At 42.4% G+C, this 18,351-nt stretch overlaps 1 protein-coding gene across 1 annotated transcript; it reads right to left on the bottom strand.

Annotated features, from left to right (window-relative positions):
* Nucleotides 1-1,187: 1,187 nt before the first annotated feature.
* On the bottom strand, nucleotides 1,188-15,730 carry pax6b (paired box 6b). Its single transcript, XM_041788599.1, has 13 exons — nucleotides 15,718-15,730; nucleotides 12,915-12,968; nucleotides 12,104-12,127; nucleotides 9,582-9,712; nucleotides 9,286-9,321; nucleotides 8,985-9,200; nucleotides 8,528-8,693; nucleotides 5,341-5,499; nucleotides 4,994-5,076; nucleotides 4,742-4,892; nucleotides 2,339-2,451; nucleotides 1,932-2,073; nucleotides 1,188-1,273 (listed from the first exon to the last, which is right to left on the bottom strand). Exons 1-13 carry the CDS (start codon nucleotides 15,728-15,730, stop codon nucleotides 1,188-1,190), a joined length of 1,374 nt encoding a protein of 457 aa, XP_041644533.1.
* Nucleotides 15,731-18,351: the final 2,621 nt, after the last annotated feature.

The raw sequence follows: 18,351 nt of genomic DNA, 5'->3' as shown, positions 1-18,351 counted from the left end.
TTGTAAACAACTGCCAAACACTTAAGTTTAAAACTCTGTCAAGCAATGTTTAATCATAATTATAGGAATTAAATATTTCTAGTTGCACATTTTTTGACCATAGGACACTATAATACAACTATACCTAAGAGACAAATTGTACCTGACCCTAAAGAAATGTATTTTATGATGCATGGAACATTTATAGAATATTCTCGGGGATATAAATGAAATCAACTTTTATTGGAGAAATCTTTCTGGAAGATTTCTAGGGAAGACAAGTACTTTACATTTTGACATAAACAAATTGGATTATATCGAAGACGCAGTCTACCATTTACAGACTACAGGCTTTCTTTTACACCTGTTTCTCCACATTTAATGTTCTTTGTGGTAATCTAGAGTCAATCCAACCACCGAGGTCCAAGTTGTGCTGCGTGTCACACCGTCTTTGCACACTTTGAGCTGCTGATCCATGTTTAATAAGTCAGAGAGGAGACCACAGCCTCAGTGGGTGGATCAAGGTTTTTTTTCAGTTTCCTCTGCTAAATATCCATCCGTACGAAATAAGACCAATAAATAGTTTATTTTTTTTCTGACACAGTTAAAGTCTTCCCTCCAGCTTTTTAATGATATGCAACAGCGTCCAGAGACCATGCAAAGGCTGGTAGAAAGTCTCGATATAAGCAGATTAAAAAGATAGTCATGGCAGAATCTCTCCTCTCGCAAACAAACGCAAGACCAACATGGTTTTCTAGCAGTCCATCTATCAGTACTTGATCTTGGTTTTTCATATTAACATACAAATGGCCATTTACTAACACACCAGAGAAAAAAAGGAAACAATGACTGAAGTTGGAAATAGAAAAAAACAGATAAGTTTTTGTTCCATAAAAATTTTAACACCGGGCACTTTACAGAGGTCCATTTTTTTATTCCATCCTTGTTCTCTCTTCCGAGTCCTCGTTTGTTTGAATGTGCCTAGAGCTACAGAACAGCACACAGTCCCACTGGAAAAACAAAGCCCAGACGTCCCAAAGCTCTCCCAGAGTCTGTCTCTCTCTCTCTGTCCTCCTCTTCTCTCAGGTCCTTCGCCTCCTCTCAACCCTCCCTCGCCTTCTCTACTCTCCTGTGCCGTGTTTGTGTGAGGAGCGCTGCCGGAGGGCGATGGTGGAGTGGGTGGTTACAGGGTGAAGTAGCTCTTCTCTCTACTGTAGTCTTGACCAGTACTGAGACATGTCAGGCTCGCTGCCTGGGACTTGGACAGGGACAGACACTCCAGGAGAGATGAGTCCTGCAGAGATAAGAGAGGAGAAAAAAAGACATGAGTAAAAGGAAAAAAAAGTCAAAACAGGCCTTTAAGGCGACATGCTAAATTAAATGAGTGGATGCACCATGCACAGTTAGCCTTATAGCGCGGGGCATTGTGCTTTAAACACTTGCAAATAGGTAGACGAGCAGTGGAGCTGCAATGAGTCACAATGCTCTGCACATGGTTGCACAGTAAAAGGCTCGCAAGCTCGATAAATTGAGGCTTTGGCAATGGCATTTAAACAGGGAGAGTACAACAGCAAATGAATCAAATTAATTAGCAATTTAGCACAGAGGAAATGTGGTTATGCATGATTAACTCTTCATGACTATAACCGGTATATATGGCTCCCAGTAACAGCATCCTAATGGGGTGGAACTAAACTATGGGCTGGAGTAGCGTGAGTGACATGATGGCGTAGAGCTGGCGATGAAATGAGCTTAGTTCATGCAGCCGCAGGAGGAAAATGATGTGGGATGTAGAGATATCAATACGTTTGAAGCATGAAGAGGAAAGTTGCAGCACAGAGCATGAATCAAAGACAGCTATGAGGCCTAGTACCCCCCGAGTTAGAGGAAGAGGTGGCAGATATGCAAGAATTCCCCAAGCATATTCGTAAACAACGAACTTTTCTGCCTACCTGTTGAGGTGGTACCAGAAGTGGTCATTGATTGGCTGTTCATATGTGCCTGCATATGAGGGGGCGTGTATGTTTCGTAGCTCCGCCCGTTCACAGGCGGACTGGTAGGCAGCATGCAGGAATAAGAGGAGGTCTGGCTGGGCTATAGATGGGGAGAGAATGTTACATTAGCTTAGCCAACCATATTTGTAGTCTTTAATATTAGTTAAATATCTTTGATTTTTATGATATTTTATGTTTAGTTTAGTACTCTTTAATTTAAAAAATGATTTTTAGAAAGAGTTTGTTTTGGCCAGGAAACAGTTTAAATTTTGCCAGCTGTTTTTTTTATTCCACTCTTGAATTATAACATTAATACATAAATATACACTTTAAATAGATAAATAAATAAAGGCTTTTTGACTTACTTGCATAGGTAGATTGTTTGCCATGGTGAAGCTGGGCATGGGGGGCAGTGCACTGTAGGTGTTTGTGAGTGCAGAGTCAGGTCTACCCAGCATTGACCCCGAGGTGAAGGACACTGTGGATTAAAAAAAAAAGAAAAAAAGAAAAAGCATTAAAATTACACAAAGCTGAGTCCTCTGTAGTGTAAGAGCTGCCTCGTTATCATTAAGTAGTGCGTGTGTAAGGTGACGCCTCACTGACAGGCTGATGGGCCCGGACAGATACTGTACACTGTGAGTCTCAGGTGATTGACTTGTGAGCATGAGCTGCTGCTCTGTCGGTGTGTGAGTGTGTATGCGCTCCTGTCTGATGCGGTAATTACGCACAGAGTCAGCTGAGAAGTTTTGCTCAATCATCCATCAAAAGGAAACCACCGCTGCTTCTTCATGTGAACTAGAGCGCACTGACACTGAGGCCTCTTTGCTCTTTTTTTTATATTCCTCTGCAGGCTTTCTCATAATAATACTTAGAACTGTAAAAGTTCAATAAATAGCTCAGGCTTCTATTAAATTAAGTCTAGGAAAAAAGACCCTACCTTAAGTTGGGATAGGCATGGATATGAGACAGGCTTTTTTTATATTTCTCTGAAGACTTTGTCATAAAAAAAAAATTAAAAAAAACACTTAGAAGTGTAAAACCTCAATTAATAGCCCAGGCTTCTATTTAATTAAGTCTAGGAAAAAAAACCCTACCTTAATTTGGGATAGGCATCAACTTGAGAGAGGCCTTTTTTATATTTCTCTAAAGATTTTGTCATAAAAAAAACTTAAAAGCATAAAACCTCAATTAATAGCCTAGTCTTCTACTAAATTAGGACTAAGAAAAAAAAAAACCTTAAGTTGGCTAAGGTGTCGATACAAGATGAGACAGTCCTGGTTTTATATTCCTCTGTAGGCTTTCTTATAATAATACCTAGTACTGTAAAACCTCAATTAATAGCCCAGGCTTTTATTTCATATTAATATTTCCTGTATTTCATATAGGAAAAAAACCTTTAGTTGGGATAGGCACCAATATGAGTTGTACTGTTTATTCATATTTCTCTGCAGGTTTTCTCATAATATTACTAAGAACTATAAAACCTTAATTAATAGCCCAGGCTTTTATTAAATTAAGTTTCGGAAAACCCAGTTAGTAGATATAGGCTTCAATATGAGTCAGGCCTTTTTTATGTTCCTTTGAAGGTTTTCTCATAATAATAGTTTGTACCGTCAAACCTCAATTAATAGCCTAGACTTTTATTAATTTAGTCCAGGAAAAATCCCGACCTTAAGTTGGGATAGGCGTTAATATGAAATGGGCCTTTTCTTGTTTTTCTCTGCAGGCTTTCTCATTATAATACTTGGAACTGTAAAACTTTAATTAATAGCCCAGGCCTTTAAGTTATCCAGTCTAGGAAAAAACAAAGCTTTAGTTGGGATAGCATCAATATGATTTGGGCCTTTTAGTCATATTTCTCTGCAGGCTTTCTTATAATAATACTTTGAACAGTAAAACCTCAATTAATAGCTCAGATTTTTTTAATAACGACCTGGGGAAACCCCTACCTTTAGTTGGAATAAGCATCAATATGAGTCAGGCCTTTAATCATTTTACAAACAAAACATGCAACGCAGTGATGGGAAAGACGTTAAAATTATAAATTTGCTTAAAATGAATATTTAAACTGTGTGCAAAATTAACAAATATAAACAAATATAAATTAAAAGTCTCTAATATGGCCTTGTTTTGTAAGAAAGCCCATTTATGCTAACTTGCAGCAGTATGAGGGAGGGAAGGAGACACTTCTGCCAAGTGAGTCAAAAACTAGTGCTGTGCTGTTACGGGCCTGTAGCTGAAACCTGGCTTTTGTTGTCAAACATGAGGTAACACCATGTAAGTAAAAAGGATTAGGCATTAAAACAGACATTTACATTTTTTATTACATAAGTATTTTTTGTGCCACATTTGTGCTTCCACAAATAACTGCCCTCATCTTTAAATAAAATGTATTATTATTTTTTTTCCTGTCTGAGACCCTTGTTTGACCCTTTGTTTTTCCCATTTCTGCCAACCTGCTGCACTATGGGACAGAGAGGGAGACACCTCCGCTAATAAAATCACAAACAAGTGCTGTGCTGGCCTCTGGGCCTACAGCCTAGACCTGCTTTTATTTCTCAAAATGTTTTGCAGTACCAGGTTAGCAAACTGAATAGAGACGGGCTTTTATTTTAAGTTTTACGGACACACATTTTATTCCTTAAATTAAGCTGTTTATGTGCAGCATGTGTGTTATGTACTCAGTGACTGGTTACATTTGAAAATCAAACTTATTTTTTATTTTATTTAAGGCCCTTCTAGTGTTTCCCTGGCTGTGTTGCACCTACCCGGCGTAGTTGGCTGTGGGATGGCCTGGTACACACTGGTGCTAAAGCTGCTGCTGATAGGGATGTGACTGGAGGAGTTGTTGGCCTGCCGGCGCTGGTTCCGCAGCTTCTCCTCTCGCCTCCACTTTGCTCTTCTGTTTGAGAACCAGACCTGTGATGACATAAGAGGCTCATATTAGTCTACAGTCTTTTATAAATGTCAGCTTTTGAAGAGCAGGTCTAATTTAGCTGTATAAAACTCTGATCACTCACCTGTATTCTTGCTTCTGGCAGGTCGATTTTCGCTGCTAGTCTCTCTCGTGCAAACACATCTGGATAGTGAGTTCTTTCAAATTCTGTAATGCAACAAAAGCAACAAATTCATAAGAAGGATAGTTTTTTAAATTAATATAGAGCATTTTTAGGTGTTTATTTTATAGAGCTATGGTTGAATAATCATAGTGTTAAAGGCCCCATATCCAAAATTCCTCCTGCTCTGACCTTTTACAACTATGCATTTTATTATTAGTTTTTTTTGTTTGTTTGTTTTTTTGTTGTTTTTTTTTTAAATCAGAAGAAAATCAACCTTTAATGTTGCAATGTTTCTATGATTTTTGCACCTTTTTCCAGGGCTTCAATCTGCTCCTGTGTGAATGAAGTGCGATTTCTCTGTAGTTTCCTCTTGAGCTGCAGACGCATCTGTGTCTCCTCTGAGTCCTCTCCGTTCGAGCTGATGGAGTTTGTGTTTTCTCCTGCACCGTCTTGTTGTTGGCAACCATCTGCAAAAAAAAAAAAAAAAAGAAAGAAAAAACGTTATAATGGAAATATACATTCAATTAAGCTAATTGAATAATTAATTCTGGGGCCCCGTGTTGTATCAGTCTGCAGCTAATTGTACAGAGAGCGCTGGAACATCATTAATTAAAGGCCCAGTCATGCTTGATTGGACTCAAAATCAGAGGAATGATTGCGAATCCTCCTTAATGCATCCAGATTACAGCCTGCGTGAGAAGACACAATCTGAAGAAGGTTAAATTGTTTATAAAATATTGTGGGAAAAACCGTGTTGGCGGAGGGGAAAGGCTGCGCGTACTTCTTGCTCCAAAACAATGGCGTGTGTTCTCAAAAGGTTAAGAGAAATGTGACAAGATGTGGCGAGCTTTCTTTTCACGGCCTATGAAATGTATTAAAAACCCCAAACTCTCTTCGCCCCCTTTTTTAGGGCCAGAGCAATGCCTCAATGGTCGTTCCCATATGGGCGTTGGTATAGCCATTGAGGTGACCACCAACTTTTGAATAGGAGAAGACGCTTTTCAGAATGATACAATGCCTTCAGGAGTAAGGGAAACCATTAAACTATGGACACAGCCCGGGACGAGCAGTGAGCCCTCGGTGGGTGTAATATATGGGAGGGGGAGCCTTTGGAGGAGATGACAAAAGGATCCTCTCTCTCTGGAGGCGCACAGGCTATAGTGCTTTGGCATTGTGCGCACGAGGATCCCAGTCAACAGAGCTTTGAGTCCAGTGTGTTAACCCTTATCCACTACCATCATTAATCACGTCCCCCGGCCAGCTCCACGCCAGTCAGGATTTCTGTCTTCAATTGGAAACAAATGAGTGAGGAGAGAGCATGCAACCCCCTGAACAACCCAAATCAGGCCAATCTATTCACTGGCCCTTCAGTTTGCAGGGCGAGGCTTATCGACTAATGTCTGTCTTGTTGTTGGACATCATTATCACACCGAGGAGTTAATGCGAAATTAAGCAGGGGGCTGCTTTATGTAATATCTCACTTCTCTGCAGCTATGCAGCGGAGTTTGTGCCCTTTTACGCAGTTTTAGTTAGAAAATATTTTAATTAATTTTCTGCAAGGCCTCGAGTCAGGACTGGAGTATTTTGGGGACGCAAACAGGTGCGAAAAGGCCGTGCGTAAAGTTTACGTTTTCCAAAAAGCGCATAAAAATAACCTGAGTTTGCAGACTTAATTCTACCAAAGTGTTATTTCCTTTTGTGTGGCTGCTAGAAATTGCTTCACGATGTTTTGCAGGACTTTTACGCGCTCGAAAACATATTTAGTGTGTCTAAATGTAAAAGCTTTTGCTTCATTGGAGCCAACCTGATGCGCAACGTTTCTCGACAATTTCCCTCGCTGCTAAAACAGACAAAAGTATTCCTCTGTAGGCCAATAGTTTGTATCCACGCTATTTGTTTCTTCACTCCGGATAATCCATAAAAAGGAGTGAATGTGCAGCTATTATCCGTCTGCCAGACCCACTGACGCTAGGATGGGATTTGTTTTCTTTATAAAAGCGCTGGGAAATAAACTCATTCTTTAGTATCACGATGTCTCAGCCAGTGAGGCGGAAAAGCAGCAAAAAAAGGGGGGAGAGAGAGAGAGATACCGAACCAATTGCGGCACCTTTCAGCTGCTGAGACCGGATCAAAACACTCTTGAGAAACCGCTTAGAAGTGAAAGAGAAAGTGAGAGACTAAATCCTATAGATGGGATTTGGAGCCATATAGCCAGCGAGTGAGAATGAGAAAGAGATGAAAGACAAAAAATCGGTGCGGAGGTTTTTATTCGGTGCTCTTTGGATAGAGTTGTCTTCTTTTGGGGGCCTGTCACTCTCCATGTAGCCTTTAAATCTGCGCACTGGGTTGTCGGCTGGAAAACAGATTTTTATTCCCCTGAGAATACTGATTTACGTAAATACTGGGGGAATTTTTCATCACAATAAAGACTAGGGAAATTGTAGATTTTTTAACCATTAAAATGCAATTAATGTAAATATAATCAGGGTTAAAGTACTTATAATATAGCAGAATTAAATTTCGGTTAATTAACAATCATTGACAATTATTCTCATGGCTTTTAAAACATTAAAATTAGCGTTAAAGTAATAATAATAATAATGATAATAATAATAGTTGAATAATTGTATGTTAATGTGATTGTTTCCGCATTGCTGCTTTTTAATAACAACCCCACGTGTCCAAATCAAACGAATGCAAATGATTATTCTCTATGCCTGAATTCCAGCACGCGCATTTCCGCTTTCCTGATGCGTAAAAACCACACAACGCTTCTCCCCAACACCCTGGATTTAAACATATAAGCAAAGCGCCAGAGCATCTTCTAATAAAAAGTCTCTGCAGTGTTTTTGGCCTGCAGCAGGCCGACAGGAAACCCTGTGAGGTGGAATATTTCCACAGCAGCCCGACCATCTCCACACTCCTGCATGTTGCCATAATGAGAGACAAAGCCCTCTCTAATGAGCAATTACACGTAGTGCGGAGCGTTCCCATAACCAATCATTGCGTGTGAAGGAAAACATTCCTTTGTACTAAATATCCCCGCACACACACTCACAGCCACACACACACTCACAGCTCGGCCTCCCCATCAGGAGGGGAGGAAAACTCCGGCTGTTGGATGGACACCTCTGCTGAAAGGACAAGCCGCTGTCACGCACATCCATGTCTGGGACAGTGGAGGCATTCAGACTGCATGCACGGCCTGTGGCTTCCTCTAATCGACTAGTCTTAATTGGGGGTCTTGTTCAGGGCATCAAAGCATGCCAATACAATACCTTCCTGCAAACAGAGCCGTGGACCGGAACCACTGGAAGAGAGAGCTGTAAAACTATTCAGATTCAAACATGACGGTTTGTGGTGACCCCTCTGGGGTTCAGATGGAGACTGCTGACGGGATTTATCGGGGCGTACTGATCAAAAATCAGAGCTATATGTGATGCGTCTTTGTGCGTCAAGGTGTCTTTATCGCCGCTGTGTGATAATGAGGCTCACCTTGGTTGGGCTGCCCTGGCACTGATGTTCCGGGGTACCAGCCGGGCCGGGTCCCCCAAGTTCCTGTCTGACCGTTGAGCATTCTCAGCTTGTCATACATGCCATCTGCGCCCATCTGTTGCTTTTCACTAGCCAGGTTGCGGAGGACTCTGTTTATCGATGACACCTGAATGACAAATTACATATGATAGCAGTGAGCAGCGCTGGATCAGCTTGTGATGGTAATGAACGTGCAGAGGAGGCTGTTTCCTGAAAAGCGCATAAATGGACAGCGCATTGCTGCTCCTGTATGTTTGGGTTCATACGCTGCAATGCGCGCGCCACGCTTTTCAAACACACTGTGTTTAATAAGAGTGAACGGATGGCTGCCCATCTCCTCTTCCTCCACTGCATGAGAAAAAAGTCATTTCATGTGGCAAATTAAATCATGCACATAAGTTACAGTCAGTGCACTTACGCTGGGGATGTTGTCGTTGGTGCAGATCCCCTCCGACAGGAGTCTGTCACGGATCTCCCACGCGAAGATAGACGGACACTCCCGCTTGTACTGCGCGATTTTTGCGACCACCTCCGGAGTGGCGACCCTGGGTTTGCTGCCGCCTATTGCTCTCGGTCTTATGGAGCCAGTTTCATAATATCTGCCCAGGATTTTGCTCACGCAGCCGTTGGATACCTGGATAGGAAACAAAAGACACAATTCACATACATTATTTACGACTATGAACGGAATGACTAAGATGGCGTCAATTAATTATCACCTTTTCACTGTCCAGCACTTGGACTTCATCATGGGTCTATAAACAAAAAAAATATGCCTTGAATGGTCCATTAGGCATTTCTTATTCTTTATAATAGCAGGCACATTACTTTACTCTTTATGTGCTTTATTTGAAGCTTTTAGGTAGCTGGTAGTCATATTTTACTGACTTTAAACAATCATAAAAAGCAAGGAAAATCACACCATTATGTCTTCCAAATTTATCCTTAAATTACTGAAAACAAAGCCAGTATGAAGCTGTTCTCTGTTTCTTAATAAAAGGATGGAAATATTCACCTGAAGTATCCTGGATATGTCGCAGGGCCGAGCACCACTGTGCGCAAGTTCAACTATTTTCTGCCTGGTGGAATCCGGCAGCGGTCTACCATTAACAAACACACCACCAAGCTGGTTTACGCCACTGTGACCTACATGGAGACAAAAGCATCGCAGTCATCACATCGCATTATCCCTCACAGGAAAAACATATCTGATGGAAAAGCAAACGTTATTGAATGGTGTAAGGAGGATGCGCTTTGGGAAAAAAACGAGCTCAAGATGGAAAATGGAGACAGGAGGACACAAGGATTATTAGAGACTGCTTAAAAATAGATAAGCCTCATTATCAGGTCGTAAAGAAGTGTTTAAAATTAAATGGTATTATTTCAAAGATAGTTTGAAGCAGCTGTTACATTCTCCTCTGAAGACAAACAGTGCGCACTGATCCAGTAGCCATAATGCATGCGCAACATGGATAAAACGATTATAATCCTAAAAAGATAAACTGAAACATCTTAACATCATGTTTTCTTGATAAAAAATAAAGACATCAATCGGTTTGTGCCCCTAGGAATCACAGCCAACCTTTCAACAAAACAGCAGACTGCCATTAAAACATCCGCACCGTTATCCACCCTCCAAGTTAAAATTACGCATCACCAAAAGCAACATCCCACTCGTGAACAATCCTCAAATAATAACCAGCAACAGCGACAGCCTCAGAAGAACACTTCACCTGAAATAATGTGTAAGATTAGCGCTCATCCACATGCATCGCTTTCTAGAAAGTGCCTTTAAATCGCCGCAACATCATCTGCTTCAAAACACACAATAATTACGCACCAATGAAGCAGACATCACACAGGAAAGCCTCTCTAAAATGGTATTTCTATAATAGGTTATTGTCTAAAAAGTCGACTTTTATGCAAATTATTCCTAAATAGTTTTACAGCATCCTTCTAAAGCAAAGAATAAGCCCGCAAACCTGAAGCCAAATGGGAGAGCTGACTCCCCGGAGTGCCTGAGCTGCTCTCTGTTTCTCCGCTGCCTTCCCCTACGCTGCCGCCCGGTACATTGACTCCGGGAGCAGAGGCTCCTTAGCAATAAATAAGCTCCAAATATAGAAGAGGGGGAAAATATGATGAGCCTGCCTGACATTTGTCTTTAAAATAAAGCTAGCTGCACGTCAAGTTTGAGCTTAATTTCTGGAAATAGGCGGAAGTCGCCTCGGATCATGCATGGGAGGCTAATTGAAAAGATCAGTTGGAGCACTTGTGGCAGGCATGTCACTTTATGACACCGCTCTGCTTTTGAAAATCGCATCGTCACGACAAATAGTAGCATGATAAAACGACCCTTTCTGTCTGCATTTGGATATCACTCAGACAAAATTGGACGCTACTCGTTTACCCTCCGAGGGAGACTTCGTTTTAAGGTGGCCAGGGGCTACGCGCGGTCACACAAACGAGGGCGCGCCTGGATTCTTAACATATTAAAAGTGACATGCAGCTTTTTTTTCTCCCCCCTTGTTTGTATTTGACAACAAATGCTCACAGCCACTGCAGCCCTGTTGTGTGCAATCGGTGGGCGTCTGAACTCTGAAGCATGTCACAGTGCTGTGATTTAAAGTGCACACTTTATTTGATCAAAATTAAAGGAAAGGCCGCTGTGAGAATTAACCTGTTTAACTGGGTAACATATCCCTTTTGGCCGCTATGTGTAATAATCTTCCAGCGTGGATCTGATTGATAGTAAATCCATTATCATCCCTCCTGCTCTTTGGTAATTCCAGGATTAAGTGGAATTAATAGACTTCTTACGCTGAAATTGGCCTATGCGCATTAAGCTGCAGCCCCAGCTTTCTCTCCGGGCTGCTCCATGTTTCCACTTCTGATTTATAACTATGGTGTAAATCCTCCGGATCGATAAAACCGTCAGATAAGGACATCACATAAAAATCAAACTCTCCTAAAAGGTTAAGTCTTAATCATGGCGACAATTCCCTCAAGTGCCCGGAGTCGATCTCGCCCGCTGGCGCTGATTATGCGCCTTGTATTCTATTGCGAGTGGACTAATAGGAAAACATATGGTGTCAATTTGGACGCTCCCCACCATATACACCCAGGAGTTATTAACACAAAAGCCACCGAGGCCGCCGCGACCTTTAGACAACCCAAAGGGCCGGGCCCAATGATATCTGCTCGGCAATTCGCAGCAGACATCACACGCCAAAGCCAGGGGAGCATCCCATTATCATCAATCCGCAGCAAAGCAGGAGCGCTGGGTGTTGTACACAGCTTTGATAAAGGCCCCATCATCCCTATAATGGACAACTGGCAGGCGCTGCGGCCTTCAAAATAAAACTCTCCTGCCCCCCCAGTTTGTACAAGAACATTTCATTCTCATGAATCAACCCCTCTGCACATCAAAAAAAAATCCAACTGTCAGCGTTGGATTCAAACAGATTATGCGCACAGATTACAGCACAGACACGTCATCGAGGTATATGGAGAATAATATAATAAAATTATTCCACACACCTTCATCACAGATGTCATACACCTCTTGTCCAGCAGCAAGAGAGAAAATGTTTCATGTTTAACCTTTTTTGTTTCACACACTGACACACACACACATACACCAGGCATTTAAGACAAAAATCAACTCATGGGCTGCCTTAATAAGCAGCATGTTTTTATGATTGGCACCCACGACAATATGGTTGTTAATATTTATCCTCCACGCTGAATCTAGTGAGGCCTGCGGTTATAATACAAGCATTTTCTCTCTGCTTCCTGCTGTCTGTCCGTGAAGAATATGGACTAATCTACATAAGACATTATTGCTATTCCTCATGTTTCATGCAGGGCTCTTCTTCACGCAGCCTAATCTTGTATGCAGCCTGGCAGCCAGCTCTAACGCTAATGCAGACGGCTGTGCAATTATTTAATACCAACTCAAGCAGAAACAAAAAATCTCCCTCACAACCCCCCCCCCCCCCCCCCCCCCCCCCCCTTTTATTCTGCCTCCCCCATCTCCCTCCTCTCCTCTCCTCTCTCTGGAGCAGGACGACGTGTGATTAACTTGTTCAATAATAACTTTGCCTACCTATCATTGAGGGGAAAAAAATTAACAAGCCATCAAATAACTGAGAATATTCCTGCCCTGCAACCTCAAAGTCATGCAAATTTATGCCTGAATATATTTTCTTTAAAGTGTTGTGCAAAAAGAAAGTTATTGCGCTATAATAACAACCAGTGCATGTCAGTGGGTGTCACTTCCATGCAACCACATTAAAACTTGCGGTTGTAATTAAAAGTTTCAAAATAAAATCAAATGAAAACAACTTACTGTTCTGCATCATTGAGGCTACTCCAGACTCCCACGTGGCTTGGTTGTGGTATTCTAAGCGTCACAGGAAGAAAAACAAGAGTGGTCAGCATCACATTGTACACCTGCTGTATGCACATCTGTAAGTGTCTTATTTTATTTTGAAAGAAATGATCTCATCTCATCGTTCGATTTGAATAGTTTCGGTTCTTTTTTGGTGCTTAAACATTACTGATGCATGATGAATTTTTAACAACCTCAGTGTATAATATATTTTAATTAAACTTGCCTGGAAACAGAGTTGACTGTCCACTCTATAACAATTTAGTCAATCATCTGCCGTTTTCACTACTTAATGTCTCCCTATAGGACAAAGCAAAACAACACATTAGCACAGCCACCACAGCTATACTTATGTACTACTTTTTAAATAGTGCCCTACATTTAACAACGCTGCTGACAAGCTAATAACTCAGGAAAGACGCGGAAGAAGATTATTTGAACATCTCTGTTATGCACATGTCAACTAATATTTAAACTAGCACCCTAGCCGCGACTTGTAGACTTCTAAGTTTTTCTTAAGGGCTTTATTTTATACAAAACAATCAGCCCTCAGCGTCACAGTAAGACGCCTTTATTTAAAAACTTGATATCCCTCCGCCGGTGGGGTCTATAGCGTGGAAACTGTACAGTGACACACGTTGTCTACCTCGCCTCACTGCTCTGCTAAAGTCCAGACCAGGAGGGGGTACAAAGCTGGTGTACAAAGCCTGCTGGACTCCCAACAATACTAACCCCCCCTCCCTTGGTTTTTTTTCTGCCTCCGTGTACCTCAAACCCCGGGCGAAAACTCGGCCTCCGCGACTAGAAACACACAGCTTCCCCTACTAAACACCAACAAGTTCAGATTAATACAAAGGGCCGGAGGCATGCATCCACCCCCTCTGGGACCATTCATACTCTCCCTCTCTCTCCCCCCCCTCTCTCTCTCTTACACGACCGTGACCCCGGTGCCGCTAGTGCGTGAATGTGGGTTTTGTTTTGCCCTGCGTTTAGAGAGAGAAAAAATTAAAAAGAGGTAATTTCTTGTTATAAATATTTGGTGGTTATTTTGTGCTGCTGGTGCGGGTTGTAAAGCGAGTTGAAAGACACAACAGCGCAGTAGGGCGCTCAATTGGAAAAGACAAATGCATTAAAGAAGCTATTGACTGGGGAGGACAGATAAAAAGGGGGCCAGGCAGGGAGAAGTCTGAAGTTTCCTCGTTTTCTCCCCTCCATGCTAACTTGTGTTGTGTGCAGAGCAAAATGGCCTAATAACGCCGGCTAACAGGCTGTGTATGGAGCAGAGCTAGTTTGTGACGTGCACGTTATAGAGGGCCGCCATTACTGCTTCTGCTGCTGCAGCCTTTCATGTTTAACAAATAGGCTGAATTAATCAAATGCAGATTCCATCACATGGGCAACATAGCTTGAGTTAGCATGTTTAGCACGATTTAAAATAACCAAAAAAAGACAGAATATATTTGAAACGTTATTCCAAATCTTGTGTGGCGATTTTATACAAATGCAGTGGGCCAAAATATAAATTACAAAGGCGGTAATTAAGCCTGTAAAGGCGGTTCACTGAGGCGGTAGGTAGGTAGCGTTTAGCCTCATAAGGTCCATGTGGTTAATCATTTATTTAGGGTCGAAAGCTCAAACGTTGTTGTTCCCGAGGTTAACTACGATCTAATCTGCATTTCTTTTCCCTTTCCTAATCCGGAACAACAATGTCGTAATTCAACATGCTTATTCTGAGCGCTCACAACATTCAAATGCAGAAGTGGTTTATGTAGGCCTGGACTAAGGGCTGAGAGAGGGTATATATTTATTTAGGCCTATTTATAGGCCTATTCAATGCAAGTAGGGGCTTTAAAAGGTGCTCGAAATTATTCATAAAATTTATTGCGTTAGTATTTTGCATGCAAGTAGCCAGAATGATTAACTTAGGACTACTTGGCAGCTTAAAATTTTCTGTTAAAATAAAATAATAATAATAATAATGTATTAGATATGTACGCCTTTTTCTCTTTTTAAGCTTTATTTTAGGGTAGCCTCCATTATTCTGAAACTGCATTTAAAATAAGATTTTTTAAAATGCATTATTTAAGTTTTACTCTTTTTTGTAGTTTCTAAAGCATCAGTGTATTTAAACATTTTACGTTTCAGTTAAATAAAGTTTTTTGCAGCATTATTTAGCTACTATAGTATATGGCGTTTCAGGATGGGTGTTTTCAAGATGCTGCACATGTAAACAAAGTTTGACTACATTTAGAGCACACTGTAAATACATTTTTAAAACAGGGGTAAAAGTTGTATTTTTTCTGACACAAATAAAATAAAACGGGCCTCCTTCCCAACTGTTTCTTTTTTTACAAGGCGCTTGGGTGACTCGCCTGCATGAATCAATCTGACACCTTTCCTCAACGGGTCATTGCGCCCCATTCTCCACGATGATCACTGTCCTGGCCCAACGTGACTTTTTACTCTTTACTGTCATAAATAAGCGGTAAGCTATCCGTGCAGGGCCTAAACACACACAACGTATTACACACTCACTACAAAATGGAGCAGATAAAGCAGACAGAGGAGCTAAAGGCTGTTCGAGTCCAGTCAGAAGTAAACAGGCGTACTACAGCACAGCATCTAACCTCAGCCTGAACACCATCAATCACATAAACTTCAACAAATATCAGATTCATCATAAATGTGCAATTTTTAAATTAATAACATTTTTCAAAGTGAAAATGGTAATTTCTGCACAAACTTTTCGTCATGTTCTCACCTTTTTGGGGCATCCTGTTTCGTTGTCAAAGTCCTTTTCAAACTACACTCTTCAGCCTACTTCTCCACACCACAGAAAAAGTGAAAAAAAAAAAAAGCCGACCAGGATCAGTCTCTCTCTCTCGGGGAAGTTCAGAGGAGGGAAAAATTAGTTTCCAGTGGTCTTCGGCGGAGACGGAGGGGATATCCCTGCGAAGTGGACAGAGATTGACAGTGAACTCAGATGTCAGGACGCACGGAGTTTGGCGAGGATGTGCGCTGGCGTGTGAGAGAGCGAATGAGAGAGTCGGAAAGAGAGAGAGTGGGGAAGAGAGAAAAGAGAGCGAGAGAGGGGAGGGAGGGGGGAGAGTAGTGGTGGTGGAAGGAGGAGGTGGGGGTAAAAGAGAATGAACACACCTATGCTGATTGGTGATGGAACAAGTGTATTAATGTATGTGTTCGTGGTCTGCTGTGCGCGCCTCGCCTCTCCTCGCCTCGCCTCCCTCCGCCGCTCTTCACTGGCCCATTAGCACGACCCGACCTCTGTCATCATCCCCCATATAAACACTTCCCCCTGCACCACAGCCAAAGCGGGAAACGGGGCAGAGCCACAGCGAGAGAGAAAGAGAGAGAGAGAAAAAGGAGGGAGAGAAAGAGAGAGTCTCGTCTTCCCAACCCACTAATCAGCCCACGCATGCAAATACCCTGCGCTCACTTGCTGAATATTGCCCTATTGCAGAGCAACTGCCTCGGAAATGCCCATTGGACGTGGAGCTCTATTCTTCCAGGCTGAATTGGGTCTGCGCAGGGAATCTCAGGCATGTTCAGCTCCATCCTGAGGCTAACTAGAGCTGCAAGCAAAAGGAGGACGCAGTGCATGGAGAGGCGCGCTCGTCAACGCTGGAGCTTATAGCAGCAAATAGAAATGACAGAGTATGCAGCGCTTTTTGGTGTTACAAAGAGGAATTTCATCTGAAAAGTTTGGGAAATGTTGCAAAATGCCACCCTTGTTTTTTATATGTTTGATTTTGTTCTTCAGCCAGGTGCCAAATTTAGATTTGTTTTCATTTTCAACATCTTAGAAAAATGTTATTTCTTCATGAACTTAAAATCAGTGCTGCTCTAAAATAAGGTCCAAAATGTAAATAGAAAACAGGAGATAGAAGTTCCTTAAACTTGCCTTTGTGAAGACGTCTCAGCTGAGTTTAGAAAAGTTGAAAAGCTCCACTCAGACTTGGAAATCTTGTCTATTTGAAAAGCTAGAGCCCCTTCCCTCGCTTAAAACAATCCAAAAAAATCCCCACCACGTGCGTTTGTTGATTCTTTTGGGTATCACCTTCCCCTGAATAGCCTTACCCCTCCTGTCAACAAGAAGGCCATGCGTAAAGAGCGCAGCCTTTAGGCCAAGCTCCACTGCTCTTTATGGACACATTTGCGAGGCGCGGCGGCCGGGCGACGTCACTCCTGCGACCTGACAGCAAATAGCACGCGTAAATAAAGTAAAGCAAATGACTGTGTAGCCATGGCCACACGCTTCCCCCCAAACTGCGCTTGGTTTTGAATGACTGGCTATTAACGCACACCTCAACGCACCCAAAAGCAACCCCTCTGCGCCCGTGTTTGAGCGTCCACCCGGAGCTCTGCTGCAGCACCAGTCTGAGTACTGAGGAGCCCCGCAGTTTACTCCAAAAGGAGGAGAAACCGAAAGGGGAGAGAATGAGGGTTGTATGGATGTGGAAGCAGAAAAGGGGGTGCATGAAAGGGCAGAGAGAGAGAGGGGAGAAGAGGGAGAGGGCCAGGCAGAAACAGGGGGAGGGGAGAGAAATTGCTTCTCTTTTTTTTTTTTTTTTTTTGGATGGGAGGCCATGAAATGAAGTCATGGAGGCCTACACTTGACTTTCTTTGACATGTGAAAAAGTAGGAGAAGTCAGAGCTCATCAATAAAACACTTTGGAGGTGAAAGAGGGCTCCCTAACAACCATCGCATTCCTGACTATGGGTTCAATGAGTAGACAAACGACGCTGCCACAGAGGGAGAGAGAGAGAGAGAGGGAGGGAGGAAAGAGTGAGAGAGAGAGAGAGGGGGACTGCCCGGCCTGAATGGGGCCCTCAGTGGGCCGGCGAGATAATGAGCTGAGAGGAGCGGCTCAAACTGTCACCAAGGGTCCTGCGGTGAGGAACAACACTTTGGCCAATACTCCTTCATCAAACAAGCCGTAAACTAAACGAGCACATTCATCTGTTTCTCCTTGCTGCATTGTTTCTACTCACTCTGACTGGTGGCTCAGCCTATAGGCCTGCTTATATCAGCTAAGAGAGGCAAGGAAGGAGGGGAGGGGGGTCCCAAACATTTTCACGTCAAGGACCCCCCCTTTTAGACATGCAATAGACCACAAACACACCCCCTGGACCTCTGCAGACCTAGAGGAGTTTGTGCAGGAAAAAAAAAGAACTCATTATGATTTACTGTAAACTGGAGATCAGCTTCATTATTCTGACGATTTTTGTCTGCAATTATAAGAAAAAATATTCAGATTTAACTTAATTAAAGTTTGAGGCAGTTTAAAGTTGCAGGAAAGTTTTAAAGAGGAGTCGAAACTTCTGCACTGTTTACTAAACTGTGCGTCCTGAGCCATGTGGCACAGCTGCAGCCTTT

This window comes from Cheilinus undulatus, linkage group 1 (genome assembly GCF_018320785.1).
Source record: "Cheilinus undulatus linkage group 1, ASM1832078v1, whole genome shotgun sequence".
NCBI classification, from domain to species: domain Eukaryota; kingdom Metazoa; phylum Chordata; class Actinopteri; order Labriformes; family Labridae; genus Cheilinus; species Cheilinus undulatus.
The sequence above is the reverse complement of the archived record's forward strand: the minus strand, read 5'-3'. Positions and strand labels throughout refer to the sequence as shown.